The sequence below is a fragment of the Mycothermus thermophilus genome, assembly GCF_041956435.1.
Source record: "Mycothermus thermophilus strain CBS 625.91 unplaced genomic scaffold VTJ04scaffold_4, whole genome shotgun sequence".
NCBI lineage: Eukaryota > Fungi > Ascomycota > Sordariomycetes > Sordariales > Chaetomiaceae > Mycothermus > Mycothermus thermophilus.
This window is the reverse complement of record NW_027191430.1, coordinates 3,253,257-3,268,887: the sequence shown is the minus strand read 5'-3', so window position 1 is coordinate 3,268,887 and position 15,631 is coordinate 3,253,257. Positions and strand designations below refer to the sequence as shown.

Sequence of the window (15,631 nt, the reverse complement as noted above, 5' to 3'; positions counted from 1 at the left end):
TGTCGACGGTGTAGCTCTTGATGTGGTTGATGTGGTGGGGATTCAGTCGGGAGAGAAAACAAGCTTTTTCTTGGCGCAGTTCGCTGCACGCGCCCGTCTTGGCAATCAGCGGATTGTCACCCGACCCACAGCATCCATTGCCTCGGTTCTCCAGAAATAACAAATCCTTCCTCGGCCTTCGGGAATCCGGACGTGTCCGGTTTCCGTCTCCTTCCTTGATTGGACCCGGAGCATCGGAAAATTCGTCGAGGAGTGTGAAGAATTAGTTAGCTCCATCATCTGCTGTTGCTTGGTGTCCCATTTGATGGCTCCATTCACAAGGAATCCTCATCTCGGATCTTCCGGACCCTAACCCGGGGCCCAAACAAACCTGCTTGATCCTTTCTGCTGCGTGTTCATCCCGTCTTGTGCTCTCATCTTTTTCATCTCATTTTTGCCTGACCTCAGTCGCTCATTTCACAATCCCACAACATGCCGGACGCGGCGAACGGTGGAGCAAACACCCGGCCAGCACCCTACGGCAGGGCATGTACAAGCTGTGCCCGTGCCAAGTGCAAGTGCTTTTATCGTTTGGACGGCAACGGTTGCGAGAGGTAAGGAAGAAGCTTAAGAAGACCCCAAAAGAACGGCATTGGTAGCTTAGTAGCCACCTCCGGACTCGACATCGGCTGCCGAGCCCGAACCTCCTCGGATGGTGGGGCGGCACTCGAATCCCGTCCAGACACTCCCAGCTGCAAACCTCTAGCCCGTCATGCCACAGCTGCTGACCGTTGCACTAGGTGTCACCGGCTAAAGAAAGAATGTATCCCTTCCGTGTCAGTCCGCAAGCGCAACGGGAAAAAGACACATGTGTCCCGGACCGCCCAACTCGAGGCCAAGCTCGAGGACCTGGTCACCCTCCTCCGCAACAGGACGGGTACGGTGCCCGAAGGGACCGAGTCCCATGACCCTACATCCGCCAATGCCAGCCATGGCACTTCGGCTTGGAGCACCCAGTCATCGGCCTCTCAGTCAGAATACAGTTCGCCCCAGCCTCCCCAGCATCACGCCCACCCCTCCTCTCTACCTCTTCGACAACCATCCCAGAGCCACCATGAGCAACCAACGTGTCCGCCACCATCAAGCTCGGTCCCCCTGGCCGGGACTATCTCTGCTGCTCCTGCCACTGGACCAGCTCCGATGCCGTCTATCCCACCCCCACCACCATCACAGTCCATGCCCCTCTGCTTGTATCAGCCAAATCCCGTCGAAGCCGCAGCAGACCTCGATATATTCCGCAAATACATGCTCATCTTCCTGCCATTCATCTACCTTCCGCCCTCCATGACATCCGAAAAGCTGCGCGAAACATATCCCTTCCTCTGGTTTACCATCATGACCGTTACATGTAGAAACGCCGACCGCCGTCTGTCCATGAGCGACACCGTCAAAAGGTTCCTCGCTCAAAAGATGGTTGTTGATCACGAGAAAAATCTCGATATGTTGTTGGGTCTTCTCGTCATCATGGGCTGGTATGTGCTTTCCATTCTGGCGATCCAGGGCCATCGTCGCTCACATTCCCAGGGCCCATTTTCACATCAAGGGAGACAAGTCCATCCTCTCCGTCATGGCATCTCTCGCCAAGTCTTTGGTCTTCGACCTAGGACTCAACAAGGTTCCCACAGAACCCTGCCTCTCAGTTTGCCTCAGAACCCCCTTCCACCCACCTCCCAGGGAAAAAACTCAGGTGGAGCGTCGAGCCGTGCTCGCGTGCTTTTTACTCACCTCACAGTATGTGCAGCCTGTCACATCCAAAAAACGCCTCCTGCTAACAGACACAGAATATCCTATTCCATCAAACGCCTCGACGCCCTTACTTGGACGCCACACATGGATGAATGCCTTCAAGCATTGACGCAACATCGGGAATGGGACGGCGATGACTTGCTAGCTGCTCAAGTCAAGGTCCAGCTCATCATCGAACAGGTGACACGAGTCACATCGCAGTCACCCGACGGGATACCTCCCAGCTACGTCCTGGCTGCTCTGCGCTCCCAGCTCCAGCACCACAAGGCACAGCTGCCTCCCCACTTGCAGCAAAACGGTATGCCACCACGCCAGCCAAAACTCTCTCCTTATCCAATATCCTGACCCGTCACAGATACCATCCTCAGTCACATCTCCTACGCCGAGCTTGCCATCCACGAGTTTGCCATCTCCCGACCGACCCCACCACCGTCTTCCACCACCACCAACCCCAGCCTCACGCACAACATGCAGCGCCACGAAGCCCTCGAAGCCTGCCTTTCTGCCGCGGGCGACTGGTTCGACCGCCACTTCTCCATCCCCAGCTACGTCTACGTCGGCATGACCTTCGGCTACTGGTGGAGCATGGCGCACTGCGCCCTGACGCTGTACCGGCTGTCGGTGCTGGACGACCACGAGGCCGGGGGATGGTGGGATTGCCGCGCGGTGCGGAAGAGGCTCGACCTGCTGAGCGTGCTGGACCGCCTCGAGGCGGGGTTCCAGGAGGCGGCCGCCACGCGGAGGCTGGCGAGTGGGCCGACGGTTGAGGAGGATTCGTTTTCCAAGTTTGCGAGGTTTGCGAGGAGCATGAGGAATAATTGGGCCAAGGAGCTGGCGGTGGCTGGGCCGGAGCAGAGGAGTGGAAGAGGAGGTGGAGTGCCGGTGGCGGCAGGGGCGCCGATGGAGGCGGGCGTGGTGAATGCAGGAGGAGGAGGTGCTGGTGGGGTGGATGGGTTGAATATGACGTTCTTGCAGCCGGATGATTCGGAGGCGTGGATTGCAGGGTTGTTTGATATGAATTGGGAGGTCTATTAAGGAGAGAAAATGCATCCATGCTTCCAATCTTTTGAGTCGAACTCGCTGTATTATTATACTATATACCCATGGCGCCGCCACCACTGTTCTCCCGCTGCATGTTTAGGGACCACTGTATGTTTAGGGAGTTACCAAGCGCCAGCCCCATATCCTGGCGAACCCAAATGTTCTGAGCTGGGCATCTAGAGTCAAGTCTTCTGGCATCGCAATGTATACACAACTCGTCCTGGGCACCTGGTGTTGCAGTTCCCCTTCTTCTCCCTCCTCCCTTTTTCACTGGCGAGAGTTCTTGATGGCCTTGGTGAGTTCTGCGCCAAAGATGTGCTCGAGAGGCCGTCTTGCCGCGGATATGAAAATCGACATAGAAATCAGCGCATCCGTATTAAAGGGCCGCTGAAGTAACTAGCACCCGTACTAGACAGGCTGGAAAGTACTTCAAGAAGGAAAAAAGAAGAAAAAAGCAAACAAAGAAATAAAGAGAAAAACAGAAAAGAAGAAAGAAAGAAAGAAAGAAAGAAAGAAAGAAAGAAAGAAAGAAAGAAAGAAAGAAAGAAAGAAAGAAGAAGTGTAGGAGTATCGCTATAAATTTAAGTAAGAATCTTTGATTGAGACTTCAGGCCAGATCAACACAGCCGGACTCGCACTTGAACCTCTACTCGGACTTCACGAGGGCTACATGGCTCAATCAGATCTGTATTGGAAACGTCATCATGTCATCATTTGGTCAGGGAGCACTGAGCATAAATATGTCACAACGATTGCATCAACCCGTGCTTCCACTCCCCTTCCGTCCTTCGACCATCAATCTTTTCGTTGAACAAAGTTCTCCGTCCTAACAGCAGCATCTTCACCACACCCACGAATTGAAACCCGGAGACATTTTCGAGACGATGGGCTTTCTCCTCTATGGACTCCAGCCCAAGGTATGGGTATTACTATGTGACATTTCGTTTCGTACGATTGTTTAACTAACTGGATTTCCTTCTTCTCCTCAGCCCGGCAAGCTTGCCCTCAGTGGCCAGCTCGAGCACACCATGATCTGGACGTTTGATCCTGCGGACAAGGATCGATGGCTTCGAGGCCGCGGTTCCTTTATCATGGTGTACGATCCCGCAACCTCACAGCACACCCATCCCACAGGGAACTGGAGGTGGGACGATAGGAATAAGATAAGCCCATGGGTTCTCGTGCCGAAGGGGCACATGATCAGAGTTCATAATGCGTGGGTGGAGATGTCAGAGTAGCCCAAGAGCTCGTCTGAGTGAGAGAGCAACTTGGTGAAAGCTCTCAGGGCTGGTTTATTGATATGTTTCATGCCGCTGTTTGGAAGACCGAGTAATTGCTGTGTTCAGAGGGGTTACCGTTGTTCTTGTTTTCGCTTAATAGGTGGTCACTCGTGGTTGGTATGTAATCACGTCGTATACATCATAAATGATATCACGACTTTTTTCCAGCCTGAAGTTTCATCTATGTTAATAACCCAAGATAACACTAGGAACATGTCTCTAAAGCATTGGACACACATGTCGGCTCCGTGTCGTCAGATATGCTAACCAACTAAAGGAGTGTACGTGATCGACCCAGGTTCAACAAGAAAAGAAACGCATGCTCTCCAGAGACTTCATATGTCTGCCTCCTTTCGAGACGTTGCCTAAGCAGTGGGTTCGTCATCCAGTTCCGCGAACAGGTTGTTTGCCTCCGAGATGGCCCTATCCAAAGCTTTCGCCGTCATGCTCTTAATAACCGACTCGCGGGGCTTGAACTTGCGGACGGCGTACTCTGTTAGGCGCAAACCCATATTAGTTAAAACTCCCCAGCATCTCCTCAATGAAACTCAGCGTGAATAATGCTCACCTCCAGTGATGCCGTTGCAGTCCTCCTGGACCATCAAGACTCTCTCGGAATGGGCCCAGGCTGTGAGCTGGATCCGATAGACCTTGAAATGGGGGTTGTTCAGGTCTGGGAAGCGGAGGACGCCAATGTCCAGCAAGGTTTTCTGCTTTCTTTCGTTCTTGTAGAAGAAGGTCCCGAAGTCGTCCACCGTCGCTCCCGTCTTCGCAACGAGGTTGGCGAGGATCCCTATGTCGATCGACGTCGATTTCAGCACATCCTCGTCGTTGATGAGGTTGGTGAACCACGTTTTGACCTGTTAATGATGGAACGCGTGAGCTTCCGGCCGGCCTCTCCTCGATCATGCAGAGACTGATAGTCAGAATAATAATCATCAGCCCACGCACGCACCTCGTTTACGATGCCCGCATCGGGCGATCCATCAAACTTGAAGGCATTGATGCGTGCAGGCTTGATCAGCTTGTCGGAGCGTTCGATGGCATCGCCGTCGGGCTCGAGCAAGGGGCAGTTCAGCAAGGTCGAGACGACCATGTCCCAGCTTCGGGCGTTCGACGGGAGTTGGGCAAGCGTTTTGACGGCGCCGGCGATCATGACCTTGAGCTCGTCGTCGAGCTCTTTGATCGATTCGCTGGTGAGCGTGCCGTACGAAGGCGCCAACCCGACACTGAGGAAGTCTTGGCGGGTCTCCTCTCTGACATTGATCTATTATTGATTGCGAGTTTATTGTTAGCCTAGCGTAGTTGGTATCAACTGTGATGCGCTGGCTTACGTTTTCGAAGTCGAACGACTGAACCAACTTGTCAATCGTGGGGATGGTGTTGAACAAGGCAGCCATCGCTGCGGCAGTGGTGAGCGCCATGTTGGGTGGTTGGAGCGGGGTCTGAGGAACTAGACAAGGTGTGATACGAAGGGCTGATGTTTGAGGATGTTTGAAGATGAGTCAAGGAGGTTGATGCTGAGGGATGCTCAACTTGGAGGTCCTGACATGAGGAGTCTCTCCTGGGTTTATATAGACAAACTGGCTGGTCATCCATGTCTTCAAGACACTCCAAGCACATTCCGAGTCCAGAGACTCCCATGCCCCGTCAATGCCATCTTCGCAAGTCCCCCCTCTTACCCTCATCCACATGGTGATACGCTGTGATTGTGAGTGATTGTCTCGTCGCCAAGTCGTCACAGCTTCACCCTCCTGGTGAGATGCATCCTCTTCAACAGCAAGCCGCAGTGGAAGTTCAGGTACTTTGACGCTAGGGAAGTTAAAGTTGCACAACCTTACTCGGCGCCCTGCTCCGAATGGCCTCCCTTACATCTTCTCGTTCACAGCGTCAGACAAGCGTCTTGCGCGATATTTCTCTATTGGACAACCAACGGCAAGGTGACGGAGCTGTTGAGGATAGACCCATCCAATCAGTCGAACATGGGCCAAATACACCGAAGGCTCACAGATCTGGGACGGCCGTATCCGGGCATTCAGCTTAACACAAGATTGCCCAGCGGCTTAGTGCTTATGTGTTGCACGTCGACACAGGCCTTAGGACTGCATACCTCTTAAATTGGTTGGAGAGGGTTTACTAAGTTATCGATTGTGGCGGGCCTGAGCCGTGAAGCGTACCCGGCACCGCCGACGGCGGGCATGACGTCGAGGTCTTTTGCACGGGCTGAATGTTTGTGCATGCAGGGACTCATAATGTCAACAATCCTCAACTTCCGGTAATTAGGGGCCCAATTTTTCTTCATCTCAAGAACGAGACCCGGTTCCTTCCACGCCATGGAAGTCTACATACGACAGGCTCCAACCTTCTCCTCACTAATAGACTTGAGAAATCAAAGAATCTGAGGTACCCATACCTTTCCACGACCTCACGTTACGTCTACCCCCAACCGCCTCAATCCGTCTACCCAACCTTCTTACAACCACAACGCCAACACCAAATCCAGAATCAGACACCGAACCTATGGCAACTCAACCCTCCCCTCCACCCCTCGCCCATCTTCCGTCTCTTTCGCTCCATCTGGATCTCGTTTCTGCCGCTCTTCCCGCTCTAGCTTTGGCTCCAGCTGCGCCTCTTCAACGACGACATACCCAATCTGAAAAGAACCCCCTTCTTTTTGCCTCTCGACCGGCGATCCAACCAGTTCGGCGACATCTCCCCTGACCGATACTCCACGTCCCATGCCGGCAATCACAGCCCGGCCGTGACGGCCGCGTACAGAGAAGCTGAGCGCTCTTGCGTGATCTCCGCCAGGGATTAGATAGGACGGGACGCGCGGAGTGACTGGACTTGTTGTTGTTGTTGTTGATACGGAGGGAGCTGGGGAGGGGGTAGTACTATCGAGGTTGTTGCGCTGGATGAGGGCTGGTAAAGTGGCGCTTTCTGGTCGTGCTGACGTCGGGTGCGTTGTCGTTGTCGTTGCCATTGTCATATCACTATGAATGGTTGTTGATCTTTGAAGTGATGATGCAGGTGCCATTGGGTGGTGGTGACTCAGGGGTTGGCTCACATTCGCCAGAGGATACTGGAAATGGAGAGAATTGGGGGCCGCTGCTGATGATGGTGTTTGAGCTTGCCCTTCGGAACCCCCCGGTGTTATTGGCGAGACGGCCATGGCCGGATAGCTTGCGGGCGGGACTGCCGTCGGAGGCTGGCTGATCGGCTGAGCGGATGATGGGTTATCTCGTGCTCCTCCGACGAAGCCCGATGCTGTGCCCAAGTGCACCAAGGAGGCAGGGGACATGTAATATTCCCTTGTCGGTTGCTCATGACCGTGTGCTTCCTTCTGGCTCTGATGCGGAGGATAGCTCACAGCCGCAGGAGGACTGGTGATGGGAACCTTGAATCCAAGTTCGCCCGGCACGGCTCCGGTGGCAATGGCGGGAAGAATCACATACACCGTGCCGCCTCCGCCGCCACTGCTCTCTTTCTCCCACGTCTTGCCATTCCGAGCAGCCTCCTTTTCGTCTTTGATGCCCATCATACCGATCGCTGCTCCAACAGCATCACACGCTCTAACTTCACGACCACCTCCACCACTGCCTCTGTCACCATTCCCACCACCACCACTTGGGAGTGGTCCAAATCCCGAGGCTCCATTCCCACGCCCGTCACCACCACCACCGCCACTATTACCACCCGGCCCATCCCCCTCCATCTCCTTCACGAAACCCCTCTCATCATCCCCCGGCAACTCGCTCGGTCCGTCGGCAGTGACCACAGCGCCACGAATCCCTCCCTTCCGGGTCCTCCAGAAATAGAACCCGGCCGCGCACAAGAGCGCTAGAGACAGGACCACGCCGGCCGTGATACCCGCTGCTGCGCCGGGTGACAGGCTCGTATTCTTCGTGCTCTCATTTTCTTTGTCATTGTTTTCTTCCTCCTTTGAATCCTCCTGTGCTGATTTCGGGGGATCTTCGGTTTGAGATGGGGCTGACGTCGATGTCCTGGAAGAACTCGTTGACTCCTCCTTGTCGTTGCCACCTCCCGATCGACCTGGAGAGTTGATGGAGGTGGGAGTTGGGGCTGTTGCATATGTCCGCGACATGCGGGTGCCGGTTTGAGAAGTGGGGCTGGAGGAGGAAGTGGAGGATGGGCTAGAAGTAGCCCGACTGCTACTTGTCCGGCGCGTGGTGGAAGTGACTTTAGATGTGCTACTGCTGCTGCGTCGGGTTGCAGCAGCAGAGGTAGATTCTCTCGTGGGTGTGCGCGTTGCCGCGGTCGTGCGGGTAGGGGTTGCGGTTTTGGTTGTTGAAGTGTCTTCTTGTCGTGCTAATACACGAAGATCCGGGGGTGTAGGTGATGGTGACCATGGGATGACATGGCTGTTGGCACCTCCTGAGATGAGGGCCGCTCGTTGGTGCTGTGAATTAGGCAGTGCCAGGTTTGGAGCGGCGGCGGAGGCGGTGACGAGGGCGAGGGAGAAAAGTGAGATTGCGGCGGTTGGGGATTTCATTCGGACCTTGTTGGGTTGGGAGTAATAACGTTTACCGATGATCAGACTACCTCTTGTTCGCCCTCTCTGGTCAGGTAGGTGTGCATTCTAGTCACAATGAACTTTCTATACCACGCAGATGTGGGAGTATGGAGGAGAGATAGACAGGGACGAGAATAGGTAGACATGGACAACACAAGGAGACAAGCACAATAGGTCCTAGGTACCTCAGCAAAGAGAGGTCGATCTGAACCAGTCTATCAACACAACCATCCAGGCCCATTGCGCGACTCTAGAAACGATATGTTGTCGGGCCGGGTGAAGATGTGCCGGCCGGCCGTGCCGGTGTTGTGCTACCTCGCGGGCGGTTTCAAGTGCCGGCAATGCAACTTCAGCTGGACTTAAGCGCAAGCTGATAGGATGGGGCCCTGTCACGGACAGATTGCCAGCACTGGCTTACATGGACACGGCAGCCGTTATATAGCTGTATCCCATACGGCTTCCGGTGACCACATGTTTCGATCCGTGGTTCGCGCCCTTTATCTCGGTTTCATCATGTTTCCCGTCCCCTGCGATGGCGGGAAGAGATGAAAAAGTGGGGAGTGATGAGAACCGTTCAATGTAAAAGGTGAAGACGCGGATGCAATATGTTCAGGTCCGGTTCTGAAAACGGTGAAGTGTATTAGTGCTTACCCGAACAATGAATGCTTTGACTCCGCAACGCCGGGATTGAAGTCGGAACTTGACCGGAGCGGGGCCCGGCTCGGTGACCGATGTGGGGCCGAAGTGGAGCTCCAGACGCCGAAGGTTCGAAGGCCCAGCCCGGAGGATCCGCTGCGGGGCAACCAAGGTAATCTCCGGCTGAGGAACGGCGCTGTCGTGCCAAAGACATCGGCAATGATCATGAACATATATATAGGCAATTGCCGACAGCCATCTCACCTAGACTTGAATCGGGGATAAGGATGTACACCAAATGTGACAAAGTCAACATTGACACGCTGCGCTAGGACGAGGTCGCATGAGATCAATAACGCCTGCGGGAGCCTAACAACACCCATTCCCATGTCATTCCCTGCTCTCCTCACTCCCGCTCCTCCCCCGCCAACAAGCACACCATCGTCCTCACTGCATCCAGCGGCTCCTCCCCGGCGCGTATCAACTCGTCAAACAGTTTCGGCAGCCCAGCGAGACGGCCACGTTGGTCATGTTGATGCCCTGTAATATTCGTCAAGAAAAACACGTTAGCACTGGCCAGAATAATTGACAACGGAACAAGACGCCAACGCTCGAGGAAAGGAGGAGGGAACAAGACTTACATTTCCCCGGTACCCCAACTAACACACCAATCTCACTCCTCGCTTCGCCGGTCCAGTCAAACACAATCTTCCACTGAACTCTTAACGCCGACACTTCTGTTCCTCCTCCTCCCTTGCCTTTCCCTCTCCCCTTCCCACCCGACCCCGCCGCCGTCAAAACCGGAATCTCCAAATCCATCCTCGTCTTCCCCATAAACGGCAACAAATCCGCCGCCGTCTCCTTCTCCATCTTCCCATCCTCCTCTTCCCCATCATCACCACCAGCAACAGAACCCGACCCCGCCCCCCTCTCCTCCTCTTCATCACTTCCCCCCTCGCCTTGCTCCCTAGTACTCTCCTCCCCAAGCAACCGCTTCCTCTTCCCCCTCTTCGCTCTCATTTTCCTCGCCAACCTCCTCTTCCTCTCCCTCTGCCTCTTGCACATCTCCCTCACCGCCTCCTCCCCGGCCGCGCACTCCCTGTCCAGCACGCGCCAGACGCGCGCCCGCTGGATCGCCACGCGCAACCACTCAGCCATGGCCCAGGCGAGCACGCCGATGTTGTTGTGCAGGGCGCTGTGCCGCAATATTGGCAGCTTGCCGTCCGCTTCTGCTGAGGGACGGTGGTAGGAGGAGGCGGGACCGACGATGCGCTCAATGAAGGGCCTGAGTTCGGGCTCCGCTGCCGGTTCGAGGCGCGGGACGGAGAGCTGGGCGATGGACATGTTGCGGGTGTCGACGGTCATGTGGATGTGCGCGGAGAAGAGGCCGCGCGGGGAGGAGGAGGAGGCGGTGATTCGGTGTTGTTGGAGTAGAGGTTTTTCGTAGGGCTGGGTGGTTTGGTTGTCATCGTCGGATGATGGTTGTGGAGGGAGAGGGGAGACCTGGGAGGTGAATACCAAGGGAGTAAAGACCTGGAGGTAGGGGAGGGCTTCGTCGGCGGACATGGGGATGGGGTGGTGGGAGATGGGTGGAGGGAGGTTGTCGGGCTGATCTTTGGGTGGAGGGAGGCTGGGTTGGGAGCCGGGTTTGCTGAAGGGAAGGAAGGCGATGGGGTTGAGGGCCGAGGCAAGCCAGGATTCCGCTGGATTGGGCGGTTCCGGTTTGGCTGCGTCCGGAGGCAGAGCGTGGCGGCTAAGGACGCGGAGGATCTCGTCAGCGTTGGACGGGGGTGAGGGTTCCCTACGAGCCAGGTGGGCTTGGCGGATGCGCTCGTTCTCGCGGCCCGCGACTTCCAGGTCGTGTTCGAGCTGCCGAATCTCAGCAAGCAACGAGTCGCGGAGTTTCTTTTTGTCTGCGTCCGGGTCCGGAGGCGCCAGGCCGCGGAGTTCGGCCGTGGTGGGTTCTTTGTGTTGTTGTTCCCGAGGTTCCTCCGCCGAAGAACCGGCGGTCTTTTTGGAGGGTAGTCCCGGAGGCCGTAAGGGCGGCTGTTTGAGCGGGGATGAGCCATGTGCCTTGGAGCGCTTCCGGCGCGAGGGAGTATGAATGCCCGAGGGCGGGGTGCTCACGACAGGGTCGGGCTTGTCTGGAGTAGGTGGAAGCTCGGGTTCTGGCACCTCCACTTCCGGAAGCACGCCGAGGTTCCTCGTTGCTACACGGCCCGTTATGACCTTGAGCAGTTCGTCGTCGACTTCCGGGGCGGGAGGAGGGAGCGGCCGCGGCGGACGCACCGGGCTTTTGGGGCCGAGGCGTCGAGGCGGGGAGCCCAAGATACTTCCGCCACTGTTGGGCGGCAAAGAAGGGGGTTCGCGACCCCGAGTGCCGGACCGCAGGTCCAACTGGGAGCGCATGGCGCTGGCCAGGCCGCCGGTACTATCGGGGGTGGTTGGACGCGACGCGGCTTGGGGTGTGTCTGGCGAGGAGCGCAGACGCCTAGGCTGGCTCTCTCGACGGCGCAGGATTTCGGGGTTGTGGCGCTCCATGCTGGCGCGGGTAGGCGAGGCGAAAGACGGCCTCGTGGGCGAGGAACCAAGGCGACGAGGGGCATCGTGGATGGAGGCGGAGGGTTCTTCGGGGTGGACGGCCACGGCGGTGCGTGGCGAGGTTCTGCGCCGCTTGGGCGCCGAGGTCTCCATGGAGGTCAATTGGGGTCGCAACTATGGGCACATGGTTAGGAATGACAAAAACACGAAAAACTGCCGTTGCGACGCGTCAATGGCGCGTGGATGGTGATGCTGTGATGTCGGATCTTGAAGTTTGGTCTGTTGTTGATTGTTTGGATTCGGATTGGTCCATCTCCGGGGTGTTGGTGTTAGCGGACCCCACTGCGGCGGACGGTGTCTGGTACAGTCTGGAAACTGTCCGCTCACACTGGGTCCTGACGCACAGCGGGTTCCCCGAAACGGAACGAGCCGTGCCCCACATTTTTCCCTTGGACCCCCTGCTCCGAAAAATCATCAGCCAAAAACCCGTCAAAACTCGTCCGAAGACAGCCGATAATCGCCGCATCCCTGGTAAAAACACCACAAAACATATCAAGGCCGCCGGTGCATTCCCGGCTGCGCAGACTTGGAATAAACAACCCCGTAAAATTCAATAAATTTTTCAACATGAGGAGAGCCCTTTTCAGCGCCCAACCGGGGCGCATCCTGGCCCGCGCCATGGCCACCTCTGCCCCGCGCCCCGTCGTGCCCATTATCGCCAGCAGCCCCTCCGAGCAGATTCACCCCGTCGGGGCCTTCTACGAGGCCGTCATGAGCTACAAGCTCGGCACTCAGCCCACGCCCAAGCTCGAGTCTCCACAGCCGACCCCCAAGAAGGCGGAACCCGCTCCGGAGCCGAAGGAGTCCAAGCCCCCGGCCGAGAAGGCAGCTGAGCCTGCTCCTGCAGCCGCCGAACCCGCCGCCGAGGACAAGAAGCGCAACGGCCGCGGGCGCAAGGCCAAGGCCTCCGTCACCGCCGACATCAAGAAGGAAGAGCCAGCCTCGGCCAAGGCCAAGTCCGTCTAACCACCACCTACCTCCCCTCATCCAGCCATAATAGCCAACCACCGTTCCCCTCCTCCTCCTCTTCCCACCAGGGGCTCACACACCCATCCCCAACCATCCAGATCCTCCGATTCTCAAATATCACCACAGGAAAACCAAACCCCATCTAACAACCCCGCTCCCCAACAGGCCCGCTCCAGCAGCAGCCAGCCCCTAATCACCTTCGGGCCCCGCCTGGCCGGGCCAGGGAGTTCCCTCCCTGCCTCTTCTTCCGACCCGGAGGCATACAGGCAATCCCTCCTGGAACGCACCAAATCCTACCGCGTCGTCGCCGGCGTGCGCATCCCGCCCAAGCCTGAAGAGCCGGATAACTGCTGCATGAGCGGGTGCGTCGACTGCGTTTGGGACCGGTACCGCGACGAGATGGAGGAGTGGGCGGCGGCCACGGCGGAGGCGGAGAGGCGGTTAAAGGCCCGGCAGCAGCAGGAACAGCAGCAGCGGGAGGGGGAGGCGGTCAGCGAGGAGGTGGGCATGACGCAGGCGAGCATGGAAGGGGTGGAGCAGGGGAAAGGGATGAGGATGGGGGTGCATGAGGAGGTGGCTGATCGCGGCGGGGAAATGTCGATGGATGAGGATGGCGGTGGGCTTGATACCACTTGGGCAGTAGGGGAGAAGGCGAAGGATAAGGAGTTCTGGGATGAGGAGCTGTATAAGCACGTCCCCGTGGGGATAAGGGAGTTTATGAAGCATGAGAAAAGGATGCGGGAAAAGCATCAGAAAGAAAAGCGGTAATCTGGGGAGATAGAGGGCGGGAGGCTGTGTGAATAAAAATTAAGATGGCGGATGGGTATGGTTTGTATGGCTAGACTCAGGTCACCACTTAGAGTCCCGTAGGCGACGAGGCTGATAATCCAGGCGACATGGAGTGTTACACGGCGGGGATTGTCATACATGATACATAAGCACCTTAGGTCTGGGCTGGTCATCGAACGTCTGGTCATTGACATCATATCTATGAGATCAAGCCATCTTGATTGGAAAATTTCGGAGTGCTATTATCGTCAACCCACCTCAGGGGATTATCCACCATCCCCCAACTCTCCTCAAGCCCCCGTGAACGGGGATATGCTCCGCAACCTCCATGTGTACGTTTCCCATGCACTTTCCTCGACGTCCGTCACATCTCCGCGTTAGTTTCCTCCAACGCCCCAAACTACCGACACCATCTACGCCCGGGCTCAATGCATCATCATCAAACTTCGATTTACCTGATATCCGCCGCAAAGCAACTGGTGTCGAAAACATTGTCCCAACACTCAGGATCCGAGAGGAAAAACTCACTCGCCCCCCTTGTCCAGGACATAAAATCCTTTCCTTTCGCTGTCCAGCCGAGTCAAGCGCAGTGACCCGGGGTCCGCGCAGCAACCCTGCCACCCGCCCACCCGTTAAGTACGTGCGCGAACTCACCGGCTTTCGTTTAATTCACTTTGGTTTCTTCTATTGTGTTTACTTCATGAACATTGGGCCCAAAGCTTAGGACTGACCCTCAGCAGCCTTGGCCTCGGCAGCCAGCTTGTCGTGCAGGTCAATGTCCTGAGCTTCCCAGGGGTAGCAGATCCACTCGTCGCCGACGGTGCGGGCGGCAAGGTAGCGACCGTTGAGGATGTCCTCGGGAAGGTGGCCCTTTTTGGGCTTGTCCTTGTTCTGTCGCCGAGATTTGTCAGTCCTATCACCGTCCGCCACAACGGAGCAGATCCGTGGGAAGAAAGACTTACGTGAAGCACAAAGATGGAAAACTCCGTCTTGGCATCAATCCCCAATTTAGCCCTTGCCTCCTCCACATCCTTCTGCAGCTCGCGCACCGCATAGTCGAGCGTCGTGCGCGTGTCGTCGACCTCGTCCACGATCAACACCCGCTTGCCCACCAGGTTGCTCAGCTCCCCGAGCGCCGACATGTCGAGCCACTGGGTACGGGTGACCTGGGTGCCGGCCTCCTCAACCACGCCGTCGTCTTCCTCAGCACCGGGGGTACTGCTACCGCTGCTGCTTCCGTTGCCGTTCTTGCTGGGCAGGCGCTCGTACAGAGACAGACCGATGGCCTGGATGGGGATGTTGGGGCTGCCTGGCTTCTTGAGGAAGGAGCGCAGGATGCGGGCGGGCACGTAGCCGCCGCCGCCGATGGCGATCATGAGCTGCGGCTCAAATTTGGCCAGGATTTCGGGGGCGGATTCCTGGCACAGTTTGTGCACCTGGAGAGGGGGTTAGTGGATGAGGAGAAGTGAGGGGAGGGGCCCGGGGAGGAGTGGAAAACGTACGTCGTTGTAGGTGACGTAGATTTTCTTGACCATTTTGGCGGCGGTGGTGATGTGTTCAAGGTGAGAGGTGAGGTTGTGAGTTTTAAAGGTTGGATGGAAGGGGGAGAGGTTGTGAAGTGATGTTTCAGTAAGATTTCTGGTGGTCGGTTAGTTCACCAGTTTAACTTGGGAAAGTTAGTGAACTGGAGATGATGTCAACTCACCCACTACTTGAAAGATGATGATTCTCGGAGACGGCAGGAAATGAGGCTTTGAAGAAACTCTTGTAGATATATGAGACGAAAAAAAAAAAAAGTTACACCAAGGACAAGGGATAGGCGCCCGGGCTTAAAGGGATGCCTGGAAAGTGCATGAAATCTTGGGATGGCGACCCCACCCCGCTGAAGCCGCTGAAGCCGCTGTCGTCGGCAGGACGCGGCCGAAAACCTGGTGATGCCCCGCAGTGGGGTCCGGCCGGGTGGAGTGGGGGCGGGGTTCAGCCTTATTTTTGCTGT

General features: G+C 56.5%; 8 protein-coding genes across 8 annotated transcripts; 4 read left to right on the top strand and 4 right to left on the bottom strand.

Moving 5' to 3' along the window:
- Positions 1-471: 471 nt before the first annotated feature.
- Positions 472-2,820, top strand: VTJ04DRAFT_6908 (uncharacterized protein; the record flags this gene model as incomplete). Its single annotated transcript, XM_069365179.1, has 5 exons — positions 472-593; positions 780-1,511; positions 1,564-1,770; positions 1,821-2,083; positions 2,141-2,820. 5 exons carry the CDS (start codon positions 472-474, stop codon positions 2,818-2,820), a joined length of 2,004 nt encoding a protein of 667 aa, XP_069218932.1.
- Positions 2,821-3,710: 890 nt separating this feature from the next.
- Positions 3,711-4,064, top strand: VTJ04DRAFT_6907 (uncharacterized protein; the record flags this gene model as incomplete). Its single annotated transcript, XM_069365178.1, has 2 exons — positions 3,711-3,743; positions 3,816-4,064. 2 exons carry the CDS (start codon positions 3,711-3,713, stop codon positions 4,062-4,064), a joined length of 282 nt encoding a protein of 93 aa, XP_069218931.1.
- A 407-nt stretch (positions 4,065-4,471) lies between these two features.
- On the bottom strand, positions 4,472-5,530 carry VTJ04DRAFT_6906 (uncharacterized protein; the record flags this gene model as incomplete). The annotated part of the gene is made up of 4 exons (XM_069365177.1): positions 4,472-4,599; positions 4,675-4,966; positions 5,062-5,373; positions 5,441-5,530. The coding sequence occupies 4 exons, from the start codon at positions 5,528-5,530 to the stop codon at positions 4,472-4,474; spliced, it is 822 nt and encodes a 273-aa protein (XP_069218930.1).
- A 1,390-nt stretch (positions 5,531-6,920) lies between these two features.
- VTJ04DRAFT_6905 (uncharacterized protein) lies at positions 6,921-8,476 on the bottom strand (the record flags this gene model as incomplete). The annotated part of the gene is made up of 3 exons (XM_069365176.1): positions 6,921-6,983; positions 7,174-8,236; positions 8,322-8,476. 3 exons carry the CDS (start codon positions 8,474-8,476, stop codon positions 6,921-6,923), a joined length of 1,281 nt encoding a protein of 426 aa, XP_069218929.1.
- A 1,206-nt stretch (positions 8,477-9,682) lies between these two features.
- Positions 9,683-11,970, bottom strand: VTJ04DRAFT_6904 (uncharacterized protein; the record flags this gene model as incomplete). Its single annotated transcript, XM_069365175.1, has 2 exons — positions 9,683-9,816; positions 9,918-11,970. 2 exons carry the CDS (start codon positions 11,968-11,970, stop codon positions 9,683-9,685), a joined length of 2,187 nt encoding a protein of 728 aa, XP_069218928.1.
- A 474-nt stretch (positions 11,971-12,444) lies between these two features.
- On the top strand, positions 12,445-13,614 carry VTJ04DRAFT_6903 (uncharacterized protein; the record flags this gene model as incomplete). The annotated part of the gene is made up of 2 exons (XM_069365174.1): positions 12,445-12,833; positions 12,945-13,614. 2 exons carry the CDS (start codon positions 12,445-12,447, stop codon positions 13,612-13,614), a joined length of 1,059 nt encoding a protein of 352 aa, XP_069218927.1.
- Positions 13,615-13,665: 51 nt separating this feature from the next.
- Positions 13,666-14,228, top strand: VTJ04DRAFT_6902 (uncharacterized protein; the record flags this gene model as incomplete). The annotated part of the gene is made up of 2 exons (XM_069365173.1): positions 13,666-13,712; positions 13,898-14,228. 2 exons carry the CDS (start codon positions 13,666-13,668, stop codon positions 14,226-14,228), a joined length of 378 nt encoding a protein of 125 aa, XP_069218926.1.
- Positions 14,229-14,355: 127 nt separating this feature from the next.
- VTJ04DRAFT_6901 (uncharacterized protein) lies at positions 14,356-15,170 on the bottom strand (the record flags this gene model as incomplete). Its single annotated transcript, XM_069365172.1, has 3 exons — positions 14,356-14,526; positions 14,598-15,071; positions 15,138-15,170. 3 exons carry the CDS (start codon positions 15,168-15,170, stop codon positions 14,356-14,358), a joined length of 678 nt encoding a protein of 225 aa, XP_069218925.1.
- Positions 15,171-15,631: the final 461 nt, after the last annotated feature.